This window comes from Vigna unguiculata, chromosome 5 (genome assembly GCF_037176805.1).
Source record: "Vigna unguiculata cultivar grain cowpea cultivar isolate G323 ecotype 2 chromosome 5, ASM3717680v1, whole genome shotgun sequence".
Classification (NCBI taxonomy): domain Eukaryota; kingdom Viridiplantae; phylum Streptophyta; class Magnoliopsida; order Fabales; family Fabaceae; genus Vigna; species Vigna unguiculata.
In genome coordinates, this window is record NC_140796.1 from 51,917,973 (window position 1) to 51,939,211 (window position 21,239).

The 21,239-nt window shown below is 34.1% G+C and overlaps 3 protein-coding genes across 7 annotated transcripts; 1 reads left to right on the plus strand and 2 right to left on the minus strand.

The window, feature by feature from the left end:
- Positions 1–809: 809 nt before the first annotated feature.
- On the plus strand, positions 810–10,428 carry LOC114184136 (sequence-specific DNA binding transcription factor ATNDX). 4 transcript variants are annotated; one of them, XM_028071392.2, is made up of 19 exons: positions 810–1,073; positions 1,921–1,983; positions 2,093–2,218; positions 2,295–2,453; positions 2,862–2,945; positions 3,021–3,149; positions 3,583–3,801; positions 5,067–5,192; positions 5,715–5,810; positions 6,069–6,224; positions 6,494–6,782; positions 6,898–7,023; positions 7,104–7,173; positions 8,277–8,340; positions 8,469–8,537; positions 8,766–9,302; positions 9,385–9,419; positions 9,546–9,679; positions 9,788–10,428. In XM_028071392.2, the coding sequence occupies exons 2-19, from the start codon at positions 1,942–1,944 to the stop codon at positions 10,054–10,056; spliced, it is 2,730 nt and encodes a 909-aa protein (XP_027927193.2). In that variant the 5' UTR covers positions 810–1,073; positions 1,921–1,941; the 3' UTR covers positions 10,057–10,428. The 4 variants fall into 4 exon arrangements, with proteins under 4 accessions (XP_027927193.2, XP_027927191.2, XP_027927192.2 ...); XM_028071390.2 differs by having other exon boundaries at positions 9,546–10,428; XM_028071391.2 differs by having other exon boundaries at positions 811–955; positions 9,546–10,428.
- Positions 10,429–11,193: 765 nt separating this feature from the next.
- LOC114183840 (Pentatricopeptide repeat (PPR) superfamily protein) lies at positions 11,194–14,234 on the minus strand. Its single transcript, XM_028070994.2, has one exon. The coding sequence runs from the start codon at positions 13,834–13,836 to the stop codon at positions 11,791–11,793; it is 2,046 nt and encodes a 681-aa protein (XP_027926795.1). The 5' UTR covers positions 13,837–14,234; the 3' UTR covers positions 11,194–11,790.
- A 314-nt stretch (positions 14,235–14,548) lies between these two features.
- Positions 14,549–20,936, minus strand: LOC114183258 (UDP-galactose/UDP-glucose transporter 5-like). 2 transcript variants are annotated; one of them, XM_028070199.2, is made up of 11 exons: positions 20,359–20,936; positions 19,613–19,726; positions 19,397–19,489; positions 19,219–19,284; positions 18,777–18,875; positions 18,379–18,458; positions 16,117–16,229; positions 15,552–15,640; positions 15,328–15,414; positions 15,181–15,249; positions 14,549–15,088 (listed from the first exon to the last, which is right to left on the minus strand). In XM_028070199.2, exons 1-11 carry the CDS (start codon positions 20,359–20,361, stop codon positions 14,966–14,968), a joined length of 936 nt encoding a protein of 311 aa, XP_027926000.1. In that variant the 5' UTR covers positions 20,362–20,936; the 3' UTR covers positions 14,549–14,965. The 2 variants fall into 2 exon arrangements, with proteins under 2 accessions (XP_027926000.1, XP_027925999.1); XM_028070198.2 differs by having other exon boundaries at positions 20,348–20,935.
- Positions 20,937–21,239: the final 303 nt, after the last annotated feature.

The window sequence follows — 21,239 nt, forward strand, 5'->3', positions numbered from 1 at the left end:
ACATAATTAGCCTTCATAATTTTGGAAACCAACCGAAAACTTACACCTCACTAGTTAGGGTTAGTATTAATAACACCCCTTAACTTTTTCATGAGTTCTTAATTATATGCTTAAACCTATAAAGTTTTATATACAAGGAAATATATAAAAAATAATTCGATTAAAGATTTTTATAGGTAAGGGAACCTTTATGTGAGTGTAGAAGGTAACTAATATATCTTAAGGGTATTTGAAACAAAATTGCATACACCAAACATGATTATCACCTTTATTAATTGTTATAAATTAAAACATAATGCAGTAACTATATATATATATATGCTATGAATAATGAACATTGATTAAAGAGCTAAACTTTTATATTATTAAATTATTAAGAAGTTTACAAAAGACGAGATTTAATTGAAAGTAGGTGATATTCTAATATGAGATTTAATTGAAATTAGAATTGATATCACGTGTAATTTTAAAAATTAATAAATATAATTCTCTTAATCTATCTACTACTAAATTATTCGATTTACATTCCAGTTAAAATGTTTGTAGTATCATTTACCACGTAAAAAAATGTTTATTATCGTTTACCATGTATTCATTATTTTTAAAATTTAAATTAAAATATATCAAAATTTAGAATTTTTCAATTTCCATTAAAGTTTAAGAATATATATATATATATATATATATATATATATATATATATTTTTAAAGTATAAGAATGTTATATTGATCGGTAAATATTTGCATAGGGAAATAGTAAATGAATTGCTTACGTTTTACGTATATAAAAAGATATACTGGAAGACTCGACTAGACTTTCTCATCATACGAACCCTATTGGACTAACCCTTCTATCCTCTCGAGCTGCTGCCACCCTTTTTTCTCAGTGCCAAACAACACTGACAGATACTTTGATGAAACCAGATTTATCGTTTGGGTCAATATTCAAGCTTTGGTGATTACCAATTTTCTCTGGTCACTGTTTTTCATCATTGGATTTATGAATCTTCCCATGCTTAGAATTTTGTGACCTAGATTGTCGTTTTATTGAGGCTATCAAATTCGGAGATACTGTAAGAGTTATAAATCTATTTCTTTTATTGTTTGTGTCATTTTTTTTTTCTTTAAAGCAGAATAACATTTCGCATAATCTGCTTGGTTAGGAAATTCTTGAGATGACATCAATGTCTTCTACAGATTGGTTAAGGGATTAAATGCACGATTCTGTCTTTCTATTTGATTCCATTTTTGAGATCTTATGTAAGTTATATATCCCATACGGGGAGATTGCTGTATGACCTAGATGAACATTCTTGATGACAAATTACATGTTTTGTCCAGTATCCGAAAAGTGTAATTGCTGTGAGTAATAAATACTCTCTCCTTAGTGACTTGCCCAAATTTGTAACAAAGTTACGAAAATTTAGATAGGTAAAAGAGTTTTTTTTTTTTTTAATAAATGCTATACTTAGCGATTGTAGTAATAGATGTCGGACCAAGATACTGGAGAACCCCCCACCCCGTTATAGCTTTGAAGGTGAATTTGTGATGTTAAATTTGTCTTATTGGTGAATTGCTTCATACTTTGTAATTCTGTGCATATGTGTTGCCCTCTGGATAGGAAGCTAAATCTGTTTTGATGACTAAACATGATGCGACAATGAAAAGTAGTTAAAATTCTTGTACTTCATCGATTCATTTTTTCTTATGAAATGTTCTGGATGCAAGAAATGGCTGCCATGAAGCATATGGCTCTTCCTAGTGTTGTTGACATGAACTGACAACTTCTATTCCAACTTGTAAAATGTTCTATTATCTTAGGCTTACAAGTCATGCCCCTGGATATTAATTACTTGATCTATGTATGTGTCTTACGTGTTTTGTTGCATCTTGATAATGACACAATGCTTGTTTTTTCAGTCTTCTTATCGATTCTCAAGAATGAGGATTCCCAAGGAAGAATCATCGAGCAGTGCTGCACAGGCAAGTGGTCAACTCTTAATTATAACTTGGATCCATGAGACTCTCCTACCCCTTAGTATCCTCCTCATTCGCTGGAGTGTGAATATCTTCTATTTATTAACTTGAACAGGCAATAAGCATGATATCAGCAGTGAAGGAATTGCAAGGGGTCACTGCTCTGGATCTCAATAAATTATTGAGAGACTCTGAAAATTTCACTATTCAGTACCTTACTGAACAAGGATCAACGCTGAAGGTTGTCTTATACTCAGCTTCATAATGCTATTTGATATTTTGTTTTATCATATTTTTATTTTTTGTAACATGTACAGATTGATATGGAAAAACTTGCGGGATCTCTTCCGTTGCACCTCTGTACCCTGTTGATGTCACCTGTTAGAAATGAAGCCATGTTTAGATACTTGTTACGTGGCATTCGACTCTTGCATTCCTTGTGTGATTTAGCCTCCCGAAATTCTAAATTCGAGCAGGTTAATATTAATAATTCCTGTTTACCATTTATCTTATTTGCTTGTCATGTAATTTTTTGTGTTTTCCTCGTGTGGCAAAGACACATTATTTGAATGTTGAAGAATTATATTTATTAAAATTCCTCTTTAGTTTGAACAGCATTGGTCGGACACTAAATAATGCCGTTCTGTTAAAAATTAAGGGATTAGGTAGGTAGGAGTTTTTTTCCTGCATGGAATATTTACTTTTATTACATTAATTTCTTTGCAGTTCTCATCATACTAATATGGGGGTCATTGTTTGGCAAAGAAATATAAGTATTGTTGAGTTTTCATGACCTTGCACACTTTGTTCAATGTGTGTGTATTGCTTTTTGAAAATTATAATGATGCTGTGGTTCTGATTTTTGTATCACAATATGATTTCAGATTTTGCTTGACGATGTGAAAACTATGGAACAGCTGACTGACTTGGTTTTCTACATGCTAATTGTTCTTGGTGGATACAGAAAGGTTTTAAATTGTTTGGTTCATTACAGTATGATCTTTCCTGTCTTGTTTCTATATTGAGATTAACTCATGTTGCAGGAATGCCATGCTTTCAGTGATATGCCCCTTTTGCATTCAACCCTTGTAGCATGCAATTTACATCTATTAACAGGGTTCATATCAACACAATGGCAAGATATTGTTCATGTATTGCTTGCGCACCCCAAGGTACAAGTTCATTTCCACCCTATGTCTTGGACACTCGATTCAGAAACATTTTTCTGTTAGTGTCCATTTGTTGAATTTTTTAAAAACAAGATATTGTCACCTTTATTTTAAACCTCTTTTCTTAAATTTCACTTTTCTATCTGAAATTTCTGTTCAATAAAATTAAAAAATAAAAACGAACACAATACAAATTGGGTAGCATTTCTTTCAGTCCAATTGTTGTGTGCATTTAGAATTTCTTTCCAGTCAGCTAATAATATCTTTTTTTCTCTTAACCTGTTTCAAACCAATTCTCCCCAAAAGCTTAAGGTCTGAGGTGAAAGCATATGAATGGTTTTATTACATCTAATAAATACATCCATTAACTATGTTATTTTGTTCATTTTCTGAGAATACATTGTGGTTCTGTGGCTAATCATGAATTATATGACAGATTGACATATTTATGGATGCAGCTTTTGGATCAGTTCGCATGGTTGTTAGTTTTCTTGAGAATACACTTGGAGCATATCAAGAAGATGTTTCTGTGGAATCAAATCTTACTGCAGAACAAATAGTTTATTATCTCTGCCAGCAGTGTGAAGCTTCTCTGCAGTTTCTTCAGTCACTTTGCCAACAGAAATTGTTTAAGGAGCGACTGCTCAAGAATAAGGTTTCCAATCTTACAATCTTCATAAATATGGAAAGGGAAATCTGTGTCTCTGAATGTATGTGTGTGTATATATATATATATATATATATATATATATATATATATATATATATGTAATTATGTATGTCTGAATGTATATTTATATTTGACAAAATTCATCTAAAGTTTGATTGGAGACAAGGAGCCTGGTTGCATCCCCTGTCTAGGTCGTTATATAATTTATTAAAATTGGGTGGCTACGCAAACAAATCTAGCCAAATTCCTTCAATTAAGGTTATTTAAATATGCCTTTCTTCTATAAAGGAAAATGTCACCAGTTTTACTCCTTCAAAACGACCCTCTCCCCCTTAATTGAGAAACAACAAAAAGTGTAGCAGTGTGTCAATTTTGGACATTTTTACTCATTGTTGTGCTTGGCTAGCACATGTTGTCAAGTCTATAATGCTATTTTCATGGTGCTTGGCACTTTGTTTTGTTTTCTTAGTGGTTGTTGGTTTTTCCGTTCTAAGAAGGATTTTTTTTTTGTATCACTTTTTTTCCTTTTTTTTTTCCATTTCCCAGGAAAAATTATTGTTAGATCTTCTCTTTCCGAGCAGCTTTACCTTTCTCTAGGCATCACAACCAATTTTTTTTGAAGGTGATATAAATGTTCAGCCATGAGTTTTTCTTGCTTGATGGTATAACACCTGACACTGCTGTTGATAATAATAGGTAGGTTTCTAAAACGGAATAGTGACCTACCTCTATGTAGTTTTTTGTATGGGCTTATTTGCGTTTAGATCTAATGGAATATTCTTCATACTTTTTTTTTTCTCTCGTCAAATATCACACTGTTTTACGCATTTAATTTCCTTCCCCAGTTATTTTTTTTTTTTTTTTAATTAAACTGGATAGAGATTGAAGATCCTATGGAGAAGAAGCTTTCTTAGAATACTCTATTGTTCTCCTTATATCTTGAATACTTTTAGGTTTCGGAAGTCTTTCATAAAATGCTTTGAATTCAAAATTCTATAATTTTTGTTAATCTGCGTTAGAGTTGGCTAATCTACCAACTCTTAGTTAATGTGTTGTGGCATTAACGATAGATATTGATAGAGGGAGAAGTAAGAGTTTTAGGTGTTGAAAATTCCACTTGACAAACTAGATACTTTCAACAGTCAGTAGCAAAGATGGTTAAGGTCATTGCATTGATTTGGTTCATTGATGAGCTGTTGTGCTCTATATGTACATATGCATGAACTCATGTGTTTTTGCTTTATGTACAGGAATTATGTGAAAAGGGAAGCATTCTTTTTCTGGCTCGATCCATCTTGAAGTTACACATTCAGCCATCTTTTCCATCTAGGGTCATGGCTGCTATTTCTAGGCTAAAGGCTAAAATACTATCTATTGTGAGTCCAATGACAAAATTTGCTATCATTCATTGGATTTAACTTTAATGCTGAGAAAAGCCTCAATTTGATTTTATGAAGTTATGTGTGTCATCACATTAGTCATCCAAAGTTATTTGACTACAAATTGGTCTATCAAAGATTCTTTTTTGTTCCCATTTTAGTCCTCACAAGATTTTGGTGCGGAAGTAGTTTCTAAAAGATAATTTATCACCAAATTAGTCGTCAGATTCTTTTTGTCACCACTTTAGTCCTGAAGGACAAAAATGATGACATTGTAGATTTTTAAGACTACTAATTTAGTGATGGTTAAATATTTGAGGGATAAATAGATTGATAAAATATTTTGAGGACTAATATGGTTATTATTTAAATATTTGAGGAATTAATTTGGTGACATAAAAAGTTGAAGTACTAACTAGGTGACACATCTAACTTTAGAGGACCAAATAGAGGATTTTTTTAATGTACATTATAATTTATGCATATTGTTAACAACACCACACTGCTTTCTTTACTCAGCTGCTGAGTTTGTGTGAAGCAGAAAGCATTTCTTATCTTGATGAAGTAGCCAGCTCAGCACGAAGTTTGGATTTGGCTAAATCTGTTGCATTAGAGGTTAGGTTTCTGCTGTTAGCTTGTATTGCAAACTATTCAAGACAAGGGTGCAGTTTTAGTGAGATTTTTCTGATAACCAGTGAAAATTGTTGCCAACTTTTTCTGCTACATCCTGTCATTTCATTATAAACTGGATTTAGATTTGAGTACTAAACATATATGGATTATTGAATAATGTACAAATCTTTTATGGTCTGCAGTATGCATCAATGCCACAAAGCATGACAATGTCTTTATTACTTGCTATCGATGATGTAGGTTTTTGACTTGTTGAAGAAAGCTTTTGGAAGAGATACAGGGCATCTCACTGCTGACAGAAGTCACCCAATGGGGTTTGTACAGCTTAATGCAATGCGACTTGCTGACATCTTCTCTGATGATTCAAACTTTCGATCTTACATGATACTTTGTTTTGTAAGTCTGTCCATTTTATATTAGAGTTAACTTGTTTTAGTATCATTGACTACATACACATCCAATGTGCTGTAAACATAGTGTTAGGTGGCATAAACATCGTTCTATTTTGTCTGTAAAACTATAAATTTAATTCGAGACAAGATATTATCCACCACTTGTGTTATCATTCATTTGTAACCGCTGCTTTATGATGTTTTACTTGATTTAGTGGATATATTACAATCAGCCATAGGAAATTTGATTGTTTCTTTTGCATGTGATTCCAGACTAAAGTTCTGACAGCAATAATTTCACTTTCCCATGGAGATTTTTTATCCTGCTGGTGTTCATCTAATCTGTCAGAGATGGAGGAAGATGCTAGTCTTGAATATGATATATTTGCTGCAGTTGGATGGATTTTAGATAATACTACACTAGATGTAAGAAATGCTACAAATTTGGAATTCAACCTAGTCCCTAACAGCATGCCTAAGGCTTCTTATGCACATCATAGGACATCATTGTTTGTCAAGTTCTTTGCAAACCTTCATTGTTTTGTTCCCAACATATGCGAAGGTTAGTTCTTAGCCAGTATTCCCAAAATTTCTGAGCCAAATTTGATTGTTTTACCGGTATATGTATTTCCACATTCCATTTATCCTTTTCTTTTTCTCGTAATTTTAATCCCCAGAGCAGGAGAGGAACCTTTTTGTTCTCAAGGTCATGGAGTGCTTGCAAATGGATCTATCTAACTTGCTGCCTGGATTTTCTTTTGCTTCTGATGCTCCTAAAGCTGCCATTGCTAGCAAAAACCTCCGTAAGAATCATTCTCAATTATTTATTTTGGAATTATGAGCAATCTATGGTTATTTTCTTACATGTAATGACTTTTTGTAGGCTCATTGTTAAGTCATGCAGAATCTTTGATTCCGAACTTCTTAAATGTGGAGGATGTGCAACTTTTAAGGTTCTTACCTTCTTTTAGATTTCTTTGTAGTACTATGTACTTTGCCTTTAGCATGATGGATTTTAAGACCTTGTTTCAGTGGTTATGCATGTATTTGGCATATAAGTGGGGTTAAGTGCGATGCATGAGCATTATGGTAGCTCCTTATGCCACTTGATTACAACTGGAAAATGATTTGTGAGGCTAATTGAGGAACCTCACCTTCTTGATTTTATTCATAGGAATATTTTTAAGGATTATGTTGAGTTGAACTTTCTTTTTGATTTTCGAATGGAGCGCATGTCATCTACACAAGATGGCATAAAAAGACATTCTCTTCTGATTTTGGAGCATTTACCATTTTTATATATATTTATTAGCTTCAGTCAGTTTTGGGTATTTCTTTCTACGCTTTCTAAATTTACTCAGTAAGAAGTATTTAAAAGAAAAATAATTGCATTGCTATCTTCTGAATTTATTTGGAGATCGGAGAAACAAGAAATAATAGAATAACTATCATGCTGATGATAGGCGGCATTGCAACTGTTATGATGCAGATTGCAAGAGCTAGTGTGTAAAATTATTATATGGTTGCACCAAATGCAAAAGGCAATTCTATAGTTATTCTAATTATTTGACATATATTTTATTTGCAAGGTTGTATATATTTTTATTCATTTTAAGATTATTAAAGTCTTAACTTTTGTTTTCTGTGACAAAATAGTTTAAAGAATGGTGTTGAGGTCATTTTGCTGTCCAATTGCGATTTTGTTGCAGCTTCATTGCAATGGTTCATGTGATTAAAAATGGTCTGCAATTTGTAAATTTGATGCTGGGATAGACCAGACATTAAAAAATCAAACCAAAATTTTGATAAATCTAGTTTTAAAATATTCACAATAAATGTTTTTGGAAATCGACTTCTATTGTATCTTTTTTTCATATTTTTTGGTTGACTTTGTTCTCTCATCTTCATTTTCCCCCATCCCCGAGTCACTTCCCTGGTTAAGCATATCTGCCATTTATTTTTCTGTAATTATTTTAGCTCCTAAGGTCCCGAATTGTATTATCATTAAATGTCATGTTATTTTTACAAACAACTTTGATTTGTGAATTGCTTGCAGAGTGTTTTTTGGTGAATTACAATCACTGTTTGCATCTACTGGATTTGGGGAAAATCAAGTCCAAGTAAATCTTTTTCCTATAATTTGAAGCATTAATGTCTTTTTCCGAAATATATCTTTTTCTCTTTTATTCGTATGGTTTCATGTTTTGTGTATAAATGTGCCTTTTATCATTCTTCTGGGAAAACTCAGGATAGCAAATTTGAGGAGTCATTATCTTGGGATAAGATTTCTAAATTCAACATCAATGAACATTATCAGGTATTTGCAAGTCTTTTTTTTTTTTTTTTTTTTACCAACATGTTCAATGATCAAATTGTATTTTTTACACTTTTGTTCACAAAGTAATTAAAATTATATCTACTTTAGAACTTGAAAATTGTTGTCAAATAACAAAATACACCTAAAACTGTTCTCAAATTGGATTATTAGGTTAGCATGTAGCTTGTCCTGAACTTAGTAACTCAAGAAAAGTTTGATTTCCTCTAGGAGGCACAGAGTGCAGGGGGAGGTGCACCATCTTTAACTGGAAAAGAACATGCTGATCTTAATAAGAAGGGTAGTAACTTCAAGGAAGGAATGTCTGAGAATTCTGCATTTCCAGACATGGACCAACATAATACCAGAGTTGAAGAGACAAGTCAAGGTAAGGGCTTAAATAGGCAAAATCAGGTGGATGATAAAGGCATACCTGGTAAAAGTGGATCAGGAGGAGCAAGAGATATGGACAAGGATGCTCAGAATGTTGAAACAAGTGGTTCAGATACTAGTTCTGCAAAAGGAAAGAATGTTGTTGATCATATGGATATTGGAGAACTTTCAAAATCAAATGAGCGTCTTAAAAGAACTGCAGTTGAGGAAAATCCAGAGGATGAAAAGATTGAGCTTTCACAAAGGAGAAAACGGAAGCGAACAATAATGAATGATAAACAGGTGATGCTGATTGAGAGGGCTCTCAAAGATGAGCCTGATATGCAGCGAAATGCAGTTTCACTTCAATCATGGGCTGAAAAACTAAGCGTGCATGTATGTTAAATGCAAATAAACTTTTTGGAGTAATATTTGATTGACATAATTTCCTGATACTTTCTTGCATTATGTTTTCCAGGGTTCCGAGGTTACATCTTCACAGCTTAAAAATTGGTATGCCTCTATTCTATTCTTGGATATTGAAACATTACATGCCTCTCGGTTGTGAAACCTAAAATATATTAAGCAAGTGGCTTATCCGGATTGATTTGTAATTGAATTTCATGTTTGTTGAATTAGGTTGAACAACCGAAAAGCTAGGCTTGCTCGCACGGCTAGGGATGTTCGCGCAGCAGGCGGCGATGTTGACAATCCTGTCCTAGAAAAGCAAAGGGGGCCAGTACCTGGGTCCTATGACTCACCTGAGAGTCCAGGTGATGTATCACTTGCTGCGAGAATAGCTTCAGGTGATAATAAACCAGAGCCTTCTCTGGCTCGATTTGTTGATATTGGTTCTCCAGAATTTGGTCGTTGCAATGCAGGTCAGTATGTTGTGCTTATGGGTGTACGAGGTGATGAAATTGGCAGAGGAAAAGTGTTTCAGGTGCATGGTAAGTGGTATGGGAAGAGTTTGGAGGAATCAGCCACCTGCGTTGTGGATATTTCTGAGCTCAAAGCAGATAAAGGCATGCGGCTACCCTATCCATCAGAAGCCTCTGGCACCACATTTGCAGAGGCTGAAACAAAATTTGGTGTCATGAGGGTGTTATGGGGTTCCAACAGAGTTTTTCCATTGCGGTCTGAAATCTGAACGAGTTTAACTATGCTTTCATTAGCTGCAGCAGCTGTTCCTATGCTACCTGCTGCAAACTGTTGTCAATCTTACTTGTGGTTCCCTGAATGCACATATTTTCTATTTTCCATAATCATTAGCTGAAGGGATATACTAGATGACTTAGTTGAGAAGATCAATACCTGATAGAGAAGAGTTCAGTAAGGGACAGGTAGACAAAAGTCGATAGTTATGGAGAAAACAAGGTGCGATTCCGCAATGTAAGATAGTTTAGTTTAGGATATAAACAAGAGGCATAGTCGTCAGCAAAAATGTTTGTAGGTCTTGTACAAAATTTGTTTCTCGGAAAGAATTGTCCCTGCGCCTTGGCAATTGAAAATATTTTGTTTAGATTAACGTTTGCAAATCTTGCTCATTTCATGTCAAGAGCTTAAGAAGAAAAGTGTGGGGCTCTTTTTTTTGGATTCGTGAAAAGAAAATCATAATTCAAACTGATTGTGTAAAATTAATCTGCTTTAAAATCAACTGTCTGGATATGTTAATGCGGCTTTTAGACCGATTGTTTTTTATATTGAGGAAAAAACATTGATTTTATTTATGAAATTACCGAGAGATTTATACCGTAATTATGATGAAAAAAAAAAGGTGTTCAATGTCCATGTTAATATAAAATAATTCCGAGACAGTAACGAAAAATGTTCCAAATTTAATCTGCCGGAACATATGCCTTTATTAAAAAATATTAAAAAATAAATGTACAAAATAACTTCACCTTCAAAAACATTTGTATTTGGAACAAGAAAAAAGCTTTATTTCAGTAAACATAGTCTTTTCAAAATAAACAAAAACAGTCATGCTCGGATGAGATGTTCCCCACCGAAAAATAATCAGAGGCTGATGAGTATATAAACGTCTTTCGGCTCTGGTCAGTCTATAGATGATCTTCCCCACCGAAAATCCTTTCAAGCTCTCTCTATTGTTATGTCCGATATCAAAATCCACGAATCTAGCTGCAGTTAAGTTAAAGTCAAACCAATTCTATATAATGTAACTATCCATGATCTTAAACATTGAATATCCAACTCTGGACTGAAACCCTCACTTCAAACATCGCCAGGTGCCAATTACCTCTATTGAAGCTGTGAATTGTTAGGATAAAGAAAAAGCAAGTTCTAAGATTGCAGGTGCAATATGAAGTATAATGTTAAGTAGAGGTAAAAATGAGTCATACAGCTTGATTCACTGTTCCCAGCTAATGGAAAGGGCAAACCACACATGTGACATTCCAACATAACGCTCACCAACTGCATCAATTAGCATACAAAATTGAAAAACATTGACGAAAAATGCACAATTGTCTGAAAATTTGCCACGCATTTGACACCTTGCTAAGTCACCACTTTCTCTGTAACTCTGAACCAACAAATAAAGTCAACAAACCATGACAGTAGTCAATACTGCAATTTTGAACATATGCCCCCCACTATTAGTGTTAATACGTCATAACATTGATAAATATTATATCTGTAAAGATCCCATTTATCATAATGTTGTTTCGATCTTTGTTGAACATTTGGTATCTGAGTGCAGTGGGTAACCAACAGCTTCGGTTGGAAGCTGCACCAATTAAATGATAGGGAAAGGAGGAAAAAGAATTTGACCAATGCAACTAATTCAGAGGCTGCGTATTCAGAACCATGGATTCAAGACAGCAATTCACTCCATGCTTGGTATGTCTATTGACATGGAATACTACCAATAGTCTTTACACGAGCAGCTTCCGTTTTCAAAACAATGAAACCTATTAGAATCTCTCACAATTATTCTTCTCTGAACGATCTTTGATATGTATTTGATGCCAGTGTGACAGTCTACACAAGTTCTTAAATTTTTGAAGACCTTGATTGGAGTTCCTGGGGGAGTTGAAAGTATTCCAAAGGCAACTGCAAGTTTCTCACTGTGGTAAACTAGATTTTGCTCTTTCTGCTCCTCCTCCACATCGTGTAGCACAAAGTTTGTGTCAGGAACGTAGCCTTCTTCCTTCATTTTCTTTGAGAGTTCTACTAGAAATTCATGTATGTGACTTGTTTTTGGGTGAGATGTATCTCCTACTAAGAACACATGCACTTTTCTTTTAATTTCAATCCAGCTCTTACCTGGTTTCTTCACTATCCCCCTATTGTCCATATCCTTTCTAACTTTGGCTACCTCCGTCCATAGACCAGCATTAGCATAAATATTAGCCAGAGTGATATACGTAGCCGGATTCTCTGGCTCTATCTCATATAATGCTTTTGCTGCTCTTTTAGCCAGTTCGAGGTTCCCATGTATTCTACATCCTCCAAGTAAGGATGCCCAAAGGAATTTATCAGGCTTTATGGGCATGTTATCAATGATATTCTCTGCCTCTTTGAATCGTCCAGATCGTGCCAATAAATCAATAACACATGCATAATGATCTGCAGTATGCACCAACCCATGTTTTTCCCTTATTGAATGGAAATATTCTAACCCTTTATCTACTAATCCAGCATGAGTACACGCTGAAAGAACCCCAACGAAGGTTATTTGATCAGGCTTGGTGCCTGATTGGAGTAGTAATTCAAAGAAATGAAGAGCTTCATCTGGTTCACCATTCTGAGCATACCCAACAATTAGAGAAGTCCATGATACCAAATCTGGCTGAAGCATCTGATTGAACACCCTTCTTGCAACTCTAGTGTTCCCACACTTTGAGTACATATGAACAAGGGCACTCACTGCAAATGAACACGGGTCATACCCAACACGCATCATGTACCCATGAACCTCCTTTCCCAGGTGTTCGGCAGCATGGTCGGCACATTCATTTAAAACTCCAGCAAACGTATACTCATTCGGTCTAACACCTGACCTCGTCAAGTCTCTAAATAATGAAAGCCCCTCTTCTTTTCTTCCGTCTTCAAAGCATCTATGAATCATGGTAGTCCACGAAACAACATCTTTGCTCTTCATCTGGTCAAAAATACCCCTAGCTTCATCTAAACTCCCACATTTGCCATACAAATCCAACAGAGCACTCCAAACCACTTCATCCAAGTTCAACTCGGTTCTTATTAAGAAACCATGAATTTCCTTCCCAAGACGCAAGCAAGGAATGGCAGCAGAAGCGGCCAAGGCGCTGGACAAGGTAAACTTATTTGAATTCGATCTCTCACACCTCTGCATTCCTCTAAACAACTCCAGAGCTTCCCACGGCCGATCATGGCTAACATAACCTGATATTGCAGCGTTCCAAGAAAAGTTATCTCTTTGGGGCATTTGATCAAACAGTTTCCTTGCCTGTTCGAGTCGGCCAAGTTTGGCATATCCAGCTATCATGGTATTCCAAGAACACAAATCCCTATGACCCATTTCATCAAACAGCATCTGGGCATCGACAAGGCTTCCACATTTGGCATACATGTCGAGCAAACGGTTAGAAATGAAAACCCCCAGAACAAAGTTAGACGCTTTGGTGTGGGCATGGACCCTCCTACCCAATTCAAGAGCACGGTGGCGAACACAAGCGGCAATGAGGGTGGAATACACACGCGCAGAGGGCCGATGATCAATGCGATGGAGCAACTCAATAGCTTCCTTGACGCGCTTTTGCTGGCATAAAACATCAATGGTTTCTTCAAACTTGTTATTCTCACTGATAGGATCTTTGGGCTTCAGATTATTCCGTATATCGTTCCGAAATTGAAAGTGCTGAGAATGAGAGGTAGAAGAAAAGAGCATGCATCGAGGCACCCTAGCCCTTGTTATAGCCTTCATAGTTCACGCACCTATCTCGCATTCATACATTGAAGTATAAACGCAGTTAAACCAATAAAAGTTGAATTTTTCTTTCTGCACACCTTGAGAATTATTGGACTTTAGCATATAATAAGAATAAATATAACTGCAATAACCATGTTTACCCTTACACTGACACATACAGAGCAGGATTCCCGATAGAAGATTGAAAAAAAACACACATTGGTGACATTAAACAAAGGGAATTTTCCTTCTCAACTAAATATTTTCATAGAATTCACATTCCCAGGAATATTTATCAAGTGTGCTTGATTATTATTCAACATCTTTTATATATAATATGCTTAAATCAAATCTCAGGAATCCTGGGTATGAGGGTGGAAGGAAATGCTTTATTGACATTTATTTATAAACCAATTCTCAAAAATGGTTTATACAAGAAAAATGTTATTTTATTGTACCAAATATACGAATCTTTTATTCATTCACCACTTTCACAAAAACGTTAAAACAATTTTTTAACCAAATCATCATACACGTGACTCAAGCTTTTGGCCCGGAAAACAGATTTGAAACAAAATGTGTTGTCCCTATTAAAAGCTTGTCAAAAAATTCATTTCAGCCATTGTCTCTTGTTTATTAGACGTTGTCTTCCTAAGAATGAACAAAATGTGTTTCATTCTAGCAGACATAATACACAGAAAAGTGACACTATGATACCTCATGCAGCTTCATCCACACCAAAAATGTTGGTATATTCAATGCCTGTTATAATTCTGAACAGTATGCTTACAGATTAGACCATAATAAATTTGACAATTACGGTTTTAGGTAAAAAATGGGTCCTGGAAACCACAAACTACACTCTCTCCTATACAAATTTCTGAAAAATAGAACAAAGTAGCAACTTTGCTCGATCAAATAATTGTACATGTTTCAATCTATAAACATCTTTTGGCTATGGTCAGTCTATAAATCTCCCCAACAGAAAAATGAGGGGTTAAAATTCTTTGAGCTTCTCTATTGTTATGACTGTGATACCAATATCTGCAAAATTAGCTGTAATTGGTGCTGAAGCAATCCACGATCATGGTATTGAATGACCAACTCTGAACTTAAAGCTGAAGCTACTCCACCACAGCAGACATCAGGGATTCTCCTTCAAATTATTTGAATCCCCGTTTGGAACAAATTCTGCTGATGACGAGGTTGTCTTTTGAGGTGGTTTCCTCGTAAAGCTTTTTCCATAAAGGGATCCAAAGACAATGACCTGATATGTGCAAGTAGGGGTGTGATCTAACATATAGTGCAGGAATAATATGACTCAATTCATTATAATGTTAAGGTAAAAGTGAGTCTTACAGCTCCAATCCACTGTTCCCAGCTAAGAGGATGGGAAAACCACACACATGACAGCATAATGCTCACCAACTACAATAATTAGAATAAAAAAGATGAAAAAATAGATTTTCTGGAAAAATGGAAATTAGATTTCTGTATGCAACTTACCTGTCTTGTGGTCATTATGGTTGCAAAAGTCAGAGCACCGAAAGTGCGAATTGTGTACGAGATAAAGAATTGACTAATTGTTGCAACCTGGAACCAACAATTTAAATTTTTTTTCAGTGAAATAGAAGAGGATGAAAATTGGGGGAATATTTTTGGTTTTGCTTTTGAAGCCAAAGGGGAAAATGCATTAAAAAAACTAAAACAAATGGAGGAAGTTTACTTACTGTTGAAAGCAATGCTATGTCTAAGAAACAATCATGATGCTGATAAACAAATTCTACTGCTGGTATTAAATGCCCTTGTAAAATAAGACCTAAAAAATCAAGAGAATGGATTGTTGATTATGAAGCTCTAATAGAAACAAAACTGAACCAGAAATTATCATAAAATGAAAACTACCATGTGAACAAATAAGTCAAGAGAAAGGTGAATAGATCAACTCAGAATATTTGGTGTGAAGATAGTTTATACTCATTTTGAAGTTAGTAGTCACCTGTGAAGTGCTTGAAAGCAGAAAAAGAGAAAGGAAGGCAAAAAGGTGAAAGAAATACCAATGCAATGCAAATGATCACTTTTAAATGCTTGAGGTTCAAACATTATAGTATTAAATATGTTCGTTCTTGAACTCTTCATGTGCAAGTTATGGATGTTCCAAACACCATCTAAGACTAATAGTAAATTATTTATCATAAAGCTGTCCTCAACAACCTCAGCAAACAAATCTTCATATGACATTCCAGACAACAATGCTTAACTGAGTATAAGATTCAACAAAGATTTCAAACCAACCTGTCAGGCTAAGAATACAAGAACATAATGTTGTGTAAAATATCTGATTATGTATCTCCATGTCATAGCCTCTAAACAGCTTATCTTGGAATGTGCTTGTAAAGCCATCAAACCTAATACATAAAAAAAAAGAATTTGATTCAATCTGAAAGTTGAAAAAAGAATGCAAGTATTTAAATATACACTACAAGATTTAGTAGTTATAGTAACATTTATTTAAATATCACTATAAATCTATAACAATATATAAAGGGAATTTCCTTTTTTGTGTCTACTTTTCAAAATACCGATTTTACCCTTTAAATATATAATTTATTAAATTTTTAAAAATTAACAGTTACTTTTACAAATTTTTTATAAGATCAGATGTCTTTGCTTCTTCTCTTCTTCTTTATTTATTAATGGTTATTCTTTTATCTGTTCTGATCTATTTTATTTTATTTTTAATAAATATAATTTTAATATATATATATATATATTAACTTAATAACATTATAATATTATCACCTACTAATATAATATTACGTATATTTAAAAAATATACAGAGGCGCTGTCGCACCTGTGTTACGCCAGTAATATTAATAGCAATACTGTAATATTTTTAGACAAATGTTACGGTAGATAAATTAATGTATTGTGTATAATATCATTTCAATATGAAAATGCGAGTGTAACGGGTTTTTATATATAAACGGCAATAGCTCTGATATATCAACTTGCACCAACAACCAAAGCAACACGACTATGGTGAAGACATGTTGATGTCTTTTCTGCTAACAGAGTATCAAAACCACATCTTCTCCTGACAGATCTCTATTTCAAGTACAAATCCACATTTCAAGTAGAAGAACACAACTTGAATCAAAGATACGATTTTCTCCCAATCTTTTGTGCAGAATAAACTGATAATATTCTCTTAGTCTCACATCTCTGTTCTTTTTTTTTTCTGGTATATCTCTTCTTGAATTTCTTCTTCGTGAATACTTTATTTAATGACTCTTTTCTTTTTAAATTCTCCTTCTTGATTCTTCTTCTTCTTCTTCTTTTACTTCTTGAATATTCTTCATCATTTTGAATCTTTTTCTTCTTAATTCTCCTGCCTGAGTCTTCTTCTTTTGAATCTTCTTCTTGAATTCTTGTTTTTTTTTTTTTTAAACTTTTGTTTTGTTTCTTCTTGTTCTTGAATCTTTTCTTCTTGAATTTTCTTTTTCTTGAATATTCTTCTTGTTGAATCTTTCCTTCTTGAATCTTGTTTGTGAATTCTTTTTCTTGATTCTTTAATCATCTTCTTGAATTCTTCCTCTAAAATTCTTTTATTTGTTCTTGAACTTTTGATCTTGACCTTACTGTTGTTCTTTTTCTTGAATCTTTTTCTTTTTTAACTTCTTGAATTCTTGTTCTTAAATTTTCCTTTGTGTTCTTTTACTTCTTGAATCGTCTTGTTCTTGAATTTTGCTTCTTCTTCTTCTTGAATTTTACTTGTTTTTCTTCTTGAATATTCTTGTTCTTGAATTTTTTTTTCTTGATTTTTTTTTATTGGATCCTTTTCTTCTTGAATATTTCCTTTTTGAATCAACTTCTTTTTCAATTCTTTTTCTTGAATCTTTAATCATCTTCTTGAACTATTCCGGTTAAATTCTTTTAATTCTTATGCTTGAATTTTTCTTGTTTTTGAATTCTTGTTCTTCATCTTTTCTTCTTGAATATTTTTCTTTTTGATTTCCTTTTCTTGAATCTTTTCTTCTTCTTGAATTCTTTCTCTTAAATTATTTCAATTCTTTTGAATTTTCTTCTTGAATTCTTGTTTTTTTTTCTAACTTTTCTCCTTTTTTTTTCTTGTTCTTGAATCTTTTCTTCTTGAATTTTCTTTTTCTTTGAATTCTTCTTGTTGAATCTTTCGTTCTTGAATCTTGTTTTTGAATTCTTTTTCTTGAACCTTTAATCATCTACTTGAATTCTTCCTTTAAACTTCTTTATCTTTACCTTACTGTCGTTCTTCTTCTTGAACCTTTTTCTCTTTTAACTTCTTGAATTCTTGTTCTTAAATTTTGCTTTTTGTTTCTTTTTCTCATTGACTTTGTGATCAATGATAACTCTGAACATTAAAATTTGTATGCAGGAAATTATTCAAACTAACATGTGAGCAAGGTAATTTCATTATTTATCCCAAACACCAAGAAGATTTTGACAAATAACATACTTCCCATGTCACAATAATATATAAAAAATCACAAAATTATATATTAAGTGCTGTGACATACCCAAGATAGCCAACCATTAAGAGAACACCCCAAACTGTATTTTCTCTTCCTCTATTGTAAGGACTTACATCTGTTCCTGCCTACAATAAAAAAAACAAGCATTAGTTTAGCATATTGCAGAATGCTGCAAGCATTCAAAGAGTAAGAAAGTAATATTTGTTGTGTATTCTGGCAAAATGGAACATGAGCCAAAAATGAAAAAACATTTGTCAACGAAAACCATTTATCAGTTGCCATAATTATTATAAGCATACTTATCAGTCTTATACAGAAAGAAAAAACAATACCACACAAATGCAATGTCGAATAAGTGAACAATGCTAATAAGGTAGCATATGGTTATTCATTGGCAGTTCTTCAATGGAAAAAACAAAGTAGGCCAAAGATTCAATAATTACCGGATACAGGATAAATACTGAGCAGCCAAGGGTAATTAAAAAAGCTAGCAAATAGTCAGGTCCCTGATATCTCTTCTGCATGATGATGGTGCCCCAGACCTGTATGATACACAGAAGGAGGATTATAGAAAGATTCAAGGTGCAAGAATAGCAAAAGATATCAGTCAAGAACGAAGAAATGGGGCTCATGCAAGATAAAGATGGTGAGAAATAGAGAGATTGGACCAGGTGTTTGAACTAATTGGTTTTCAGATGTGACAAAATTTTGAATGAGTTGTGATCAAATTGGATAGGTACCAAAATTTGAAGATAAAGAAAACAGATATGATATTTGTCAACTGCCAAAGCATTACAGTGCATCCTATTTCATTAGTAATAAAGAGCAATTTTCCATTTGATTTAATTCATATTGATGCATGACCAGTATTAAAGTTCGACATACCATAACTGGTATCATTTTTGCACATTTTGCAAGGGTCTGAACAGGAAAACTAACATATTTGAGGGCCTGCATAAAGAAATATGATTATTCCAGATAATAAGGTTACTCACTCATTTGCAACCATTAACGTTAGCAGCTATTTGTGAGATTATAGGCCAACAGAAAGTATGACACTAACCTCATACTGGCAAGTTGTGGTTAGTATGTTTGATACCGAGATAAGGCAATACGTAAAAACAGGAGCTACCGGGTCCATAGCCTTTTTACTTGCCTGTAAGAAACATTGAAGAATGAATTCAGTAACAGGAAAGGTCTGCAAAATTCAAATACTGCAAAATGTGTCGAACCTACACATGCAAGTAACCGCACTTTTTTGCATATGGCATACACTTACCAGCAAAGAACCAGCAGAAACAGCGGATGTTGTGATGCGGTTGCAGAAAACAAGAAACAGTGAATATTTGAAATACTCTTTTTCTGCTCCATATGGTACTCTCATGATCTTTTCCTGCAAGAACCAAAAGTATAAGTCACTTGATAGATGTTGGTTTCAGAGAGAACTTTGATTTAATCTATTCAAAAGAACGAAATTTGGTCTAATCAGTACTAATACGAACCCGTTCACACCTTGCAGGTAAATTATATAGCTAAACAAGCATCAAATTACTAAGACTACTCCATTCCAACCAAAAGAACTTAGCAACCCAATCATGTTTGTTTCTAACACTAGTGCTTTTTCGTTTCCTTCTATTTAAATTTTACCAAACTAAACCTTGAAAACAGATTATCCATTGATGTTTTGCATCCAAATAACAGTAGCAAAGGCATTCCAAATTACCAAAGCATGAGTACATCACTAAGTTAATTACAGCCCCAGCTAAAGGTAAAGACTTGACTCATTAAAAAGAGCAAGACAGTTGCTATTGTTAAGTTTGATTCGACCCAGAAAAAGGGATTTTTTTTTAAGATGCTTCCCACACTGCCTCACAGAATCTAAATTTCTACAACAAGAACAATAACGAGATTGAAGAAAAGAATAAAAGAGAGAGAGGGAGAGAGATCCTAGTACTGTTATGACACACATGAAAAGAGATGCAAGTAAATCGATGAAATAAAATAAAAAGGAAACCTGCAAGAGACCATAGGTGACGAGGGTAACCATGATTCCAGCGACAGCAAATGCCCCTTTCCACAACCTGTTGTTGTCTCTAGAAACGGAATCAACGGAAACAGCAGAACTGGTAGATGATTCCGCCATACCCCAAAACCGAATAAATACAAGAACTCACTGTGGGGACCCTCACCAAGGGGATCTAACCCCCAACATCGAAATTTGAAGCGGGAACATGTGTGTGCGTGAAACAGAAACAGAGGGAGTGACAGAAGGGTCTTAACTGAACTCTTGACCTCAAAGTCTCAGACGAACTAACAGAGACAGAGTTTAGTTTTGTGTCTGGTGTTCTGTTAGAGAGATGAACTGAGCCTCATAAGCGTCGCTTTCTCCGCCGTCATTTTCGGCGAGATTTATGAAAGCAAAGCAGCAGAACTCGTCTGCCACGTCACCATGAATTCACCATCGACAACACGGTACCGTACTCGGATTTGTTTTGTTCATTTGTTTGACTATTGTCAATTTTTTGCCATGAAAAGAGAGCCCTTTCCATTTTGGTCTGGTCAACGCCTTCCCCCTTTTGTTATGCTTTATGTAACATAACTATCCCAAACCATGAATTGGATTGGGTCCATTTTAGTCTCACACTATTTAATAGTGCATTTGGAGGCGTTCTTTCCTACCTCTTCTTTTAATTCTTCACACCTCTATCAATTTTTCTAACCAAAATAAATACATCCTTTAAAGGAAGTAGTTTTGTTGTGAAAATCTGCTCTATTTACACGACATAACTAGTTTCTGCTGTGCATACCCTGTTCAGATGCATTATGAAAATTAGTGTTCATAATTTAGTTATATTGGAATATGTTACTGGAACAGGTTTTCATTCAGCTTACAACAAGAAAAAACT